General features: G+C 47.9%; 1 protein-coding gene across 1 annotated transcript; it reads right to left on the bottom strand.

The window, feature by feature from the left end:
* Positions 1-793: 793 nt before the first annotated feature.
* LOC132953810 (uncharacterized) lies at positions 794-4,669 on the bottom strand. The gene has a single exon (XM_061026149.1). It carries the CDS (start codon positions 4,667-4,669, stop codon positions 794-796), a length of 3,876 nt encoding a protein of 1,291 aa, XP_060882132.1.
* Between the last annotated feature and the right edge of the window lie 306 nt (positions 4,670-4,975).

The raw sequence follows: 4,975 nt of genomic DNA, 5'->3' as shown, positions 1-4,975 counted from the left end.
AGTATGGGGCCGGGGTCCCTGTGGTCTGATCGGTCTGGTGCAATGACCACAGGGCGCAATTACAATTAGGCTGAACTTAAAAATACTTAAAAAACTACGGCAGGTGAAGGTCCGGTCCGGTGAGCAATGCAATCCGACGACCTGGAGCGGCCACTCACACAACGCACTGGGTTGCTGGCGGACTTACGCGCTTGACTCTGGCACCAGTCCCGAACTCGGGCAAGGAGTTGGATTTCCCACGAAGGCTGGCAGGAATGACGTGATAATATAGAGGTGTACTCACTCGATCGACTGCGGTTGCCTAAATGACAAGCACAAAGGTGCCAAGACGTCAGAGTCGGACGTTGACGCAATGTCAACGACGGGCGACGGTTCAATAACAGAAAACTGCGTACGATTTGAGGTTGCCGCAATGGCGTGAACAAAGATTTTATTTATTTACAACGATACATGAGCAAAAAACACCACGTCTCGTGTATACAGTATATGACGAGACGAGCGAACGAGAGTAGGTACAATAACAAAAAAACGATCCGAATGATACAGCAAAACAACAAGAAAATTGATATCATTAACAACGATATCAATTGTACATAATAATTAATTTAAATAATAATAATAGGAAGATAGATAGTGATTAATGGCGCATGCACGGAAAGGAGACGAGATAAGATTTTGATTACCGCATGGGCACGCGGAGCTTGCGGGGGTTCAGTCATGGACCTTTGGTCGCGGCGATAATATGCATTACGATGTGTCGTAACATACTGCCCGCCTTGAATGCATCCCGCATTCAACATATAGGTAGTGGACATAGCTTCACTGTTGGTCGTTTGAGGAGGCCGTTTGCTGTTTGAACCGTTGCTACTCGAACTACACCGTCCAGACCAGGGTGAAGTTGAGTGATTCGGCCGAGTCTCCAGCTTAAGGTCGTGGTTGGTTCTCGAATGAGGACAAGTGTATCCACCTTGATGTTCTCTTGATTTTGTGTCCATTTGGTTCGACGTTGTAGGGTCTGCAAGTAGTCACACTGCCAACGTTTCCAGAAATGTGTGTGTAGATCCTTTATGAGTCTCCAGCGCTGGAGGCGTGATAGCGGGACTGAGTCTAAGTTTGGTTCAACAATCGCCGTGCTGGGCATCAGAGTTAAGAAATGACTAGGCGTAAGCGCTTCGAAGTCACGAGGGTCATGACTCAGCGCACCTAATGGTCTTGAGTTTAATGTCGCTTCGATTCGACTGAGTAATGTGGCAAGTTCCTCGTATTTTAGTCGTTGGAGCCCGAGAGTTCGATACAGCAACGTCTTGACCGATTTCACTCCAGCCTCCCACAGTCCTCCGAAGTGAGGGGCAGATGGGGGGTTGAAATGCCAGCTGATGTTACGTTTAGCGAGGTAGTCTCGGCATTTTGTCTGGTACTCTGTGGATCGAGTGAAATTGTCAACGGTCTGGAACAAGTTTGCTGCACCCACGAAGTTCGTGCCACAGTCGCTATGTATTTGTTCAACAGGGCCACGACGGGAGATGAACCGACACATGGCCATCAAAAACACTTCTGTGGATAGATCCGAAGCTAGTTCCAAATGTAGTGCTTTTGTTGTCATGCAGACAAAGAGACATATGTACGCTTGGCACGGGATAGCTCGGCGAGTGGTTGACGTTTTCAAAGTTATTGGTCCGGCATAGTCAACTCCTGTGACGACAAATGGTTTGATTTGCTGTAGCCGAAACTTTGGTAGGTTCCCCATGATTGGCTGAACGCTACGAGGACGGAGTCTGTAACAAGCGATGCAGAGTCGGAGTCGAGATTTGATGACTTGTCGACTAGCGATGATCCAATATTGTTGTTGAATGATGGATTGTAGTGTGGTAGCTCCAGGATGTTTATGTTGTAAATGGAAGTCGTCGATGAGCAGATCTGTGAATCGATGTGAGCGTGGCAAGAGTATGGGATGTTTCTGTTCATAGGGAATGTCCGCGTGAACTAATCGACCTCCAACTCGAAGAATTTCACGTTCATCAATGAATGGATTTAGGCCACGGAGTTTACTGGTACTTTTGTTATTTGAATCTCGGAGCCGTTTAAGTTCATCGGCAAATGCGTCTTGTTGCACGGCAAGTATGATGACTTTCAAAGAGTGAGCTAGCTCCACAGGCGACAGGTTTCTGGTGCTTTGCTTAATTCGTACAACGACTCGTATACAGTATGCGACGATGCGGATAATTTTTTGCAGTGAAGAAATCCGAAGAAACAGTTGGTCGAAGATGGTAGTGGATGAGGTTAACAAAAGAGAAGTGTGTCGGATTTCGAGGTCAGTCGTATGTGACGCGCTGAGTGTGGAACATGGTGGCCACTCACTGTCTTCCTTGGACAGGAAAGCAGGTCCGTTCCACCACATTGAATGTTGCATTAATTCTGTTGGGTAGAGTCCACGAGACGCACAGTCAACTGGATTTTGACCGGTTGGGACGTAACGCCACAGCGATGGTGGTGTGAGACTCTGAAGCTGGCTGGTTCTGTTTGCGACGAATGTAGCCCACCTATGTGGTGAAGATTTTATCCACGCGAGAGTGGTAGTCGAATCGATCCAGGCATGCATCGCTTCGACGGAGAGGACAGACTTGAGGACTTCATGCACATAGTGTAGCAGTTGAGCGGCCAACACAGCTCCACACAACTCGAGACGGGGAATGGTTACTCGTTTTAGGGGTGCAACTTTTGATTTCGCGGTGATAAGATGGCATTTAATTCCTTCTCGGTGCTCACAACGCAGATATACGGCTGCCGCGTATCCTTTCTCAGAACTGTCTGAAAATGCATGGAGTTCGTATTTGACTTCTCCGTCCATGGTGATTCGGCGTGGAACACTCAAATTCTGGATAATTTTCAGGTCGCATTGATACCGCTGCCAGATTGTAAGAATCTGTTCAGGAATTGGGTCGTCCCATCCGATCCCAGACGTCCATAGCAACTGCATTAAATGTTTTGCTAAGAAGGTGGTCGGTGCAAGGAGACCAAGCGGGTCGAAGATGCGAGCGAGATCCGATAGAATCGAGCGTTTGGTAGGTTTTGTGCTAGGACGCTGGACGGAATAGGAGAAATGGTCCTGTTTCGGGTTCCACCGCATGCCGAGGATTTTCAACCCGGCTTCCAACTCGTCATCGAACAGAACGTCAGTAGACATAGATCGGTCACATTCCGGAATCGATTGGAGGACCACGGATGAGTTACTGGCCCATTTCCGGAGCTGGAAGTGTCCTCGGGAGCATAGTGAGATCAATTGTTCTTGACGTTCAAGCGCGGATTCCGGGGTGTTGGCCCCTGTAAGGATGTCGTCAACGAACGTATCATGCATGATGATCTGAGCGGCGGTGGGGTATGTGTTCTTTTCGAGTTCGGCTAGGTACTGCAAAGTGCGTAAGGCCTGATGAGGTGCACAGGACGTACCATACGTGACAGTGCGTAAACGATATTCTTCGATAGGTTTATCACGTTCAAAGCGCCATAGAATTCTTAGATAATCACGATCTTCCGGGTGGATTTCAATCTGCCGGTACATTTGTTTAATGTCCGCAGTGAACAGAATCTTATGGGTTCGAGCACGAATGAGGATCTGTGGTAGATCCTGTTGTAGTTTTCGACCAGTGTACAAACTGCTATTCAGTGTTCGTCCTGCAGTGGTAGTAGCGGATGCATCGAAGACTACCCTGAGTTTTGTCGTACGACATTCTGGACGAAGAACGCAGTGATGTGGTATGTAGTAACAGTATGGCGTCATTCTTTGGTTCATAGGAACAACTTCCATATGCTGACTAGTGAGGTAATCGGTCATAAACTCCAGGTACTGTTTTGAGAGACCTTCATCACGTGATAATCGGTTCTCCAAGTAGTGAAGTCGCTTTAGTGCCATGCCTTTCGAGTCTCCGAGGATCGGACGTGGCTGTTTAAATGGTAGTGCAACACTGAATCGCCCAGATGTTAGACGTTTGACGGACGATAAAAATATTTCTTCAGCTAAAACTTCATCGGGACTCAGGTGTTGCAGTTGAGGTGGCTCTTCTATTTCCCAAAATTTAGTAAGAGAGTTTTCGAGTGCCGTTTCAGTGGTCACTAACATCGACGTGACTGTATTTGTTGTGATTGGTGTCGTTGGTCCCATTAAAACCCATCCAAAGATAGTTCCGAACGCCGTCGGATGTGATTGGTGACCAGCAACACGGCCACCACTCAGGATCGCTGGGGCGACATCTGCACCAAGCAGAATGTCAATGGGCCCTTGAATATTGAAACTTGGGTCGGCTAACTCAAGCTTATTTAAATGGGGCCACGCAGTGAAATTGAATGTTGTTTGAGGTAGGTAGTCAGTGATTTTTGACACAATCAAGACATCGAGAGGAACAGACGGGTCCGGCTTCCCGACCGGTGACAGAACAATAGATGTGACGCCTGACACGACACTGACTGAGGCACCCGAGAAAGCACTGACTTGTGTAGAACAACGACGACGGGTTAACGATAAGCGATCGGCACTTTGCTTCGTAATGAAGCTAACCTGTGCGCCCGTATCCAACAATGCCCGGAGGATATATTTCTGATTGTCGACTGACACGACACTGACAAGCAACGTAGAAAGTAGTATGGACTGAGGATTTTTTGCTGCCACAAACATTGAAGTTGGCGGCGGACCGCTTGTGCCCGTGGGTGCACTGGCGGGGAAATGCAGTAGTGAATGATGTTGTTTTTTACATGAATGGCAAGTTTTTTTTTATGGACATGCTCCTACAGAATGCCCAGAACCCAAACAGTTTATGCATAGCTGATGGGTCTTCGCCGTTTGGAACCGTTCAGTGGGGCCTTGAGCCGCGAAGAGCGAACACTGGCGAATTGAGTGGGTCTGTTGACATAGTGGACAAAGTATGGTTGGAGATGGCGGATGGTTGGTGGTTGCAATATAAGCTTTGGCTGACGAGGAAAA

This window comes from Metopolophium dirhodum, chromosome 1, assembly GCF_019925205.1.
Source record: "Metopolophium dirhodum isolate CAU chromosome 1, ASM1992520v1, whole genome shotgun sequence".
Taxonomy (NCBI): domain Eukaryota; kingdom Metazoa; phylum Arthropoda; class Insecta; order Hemiptera; family Aphididae; genus Metopolophium; species Metopolophium dirhodum.
Note: the sequence above shows the minus strand (reverse complement) of the source record. Positions and strands in the feature narration are given on the sequence as shown.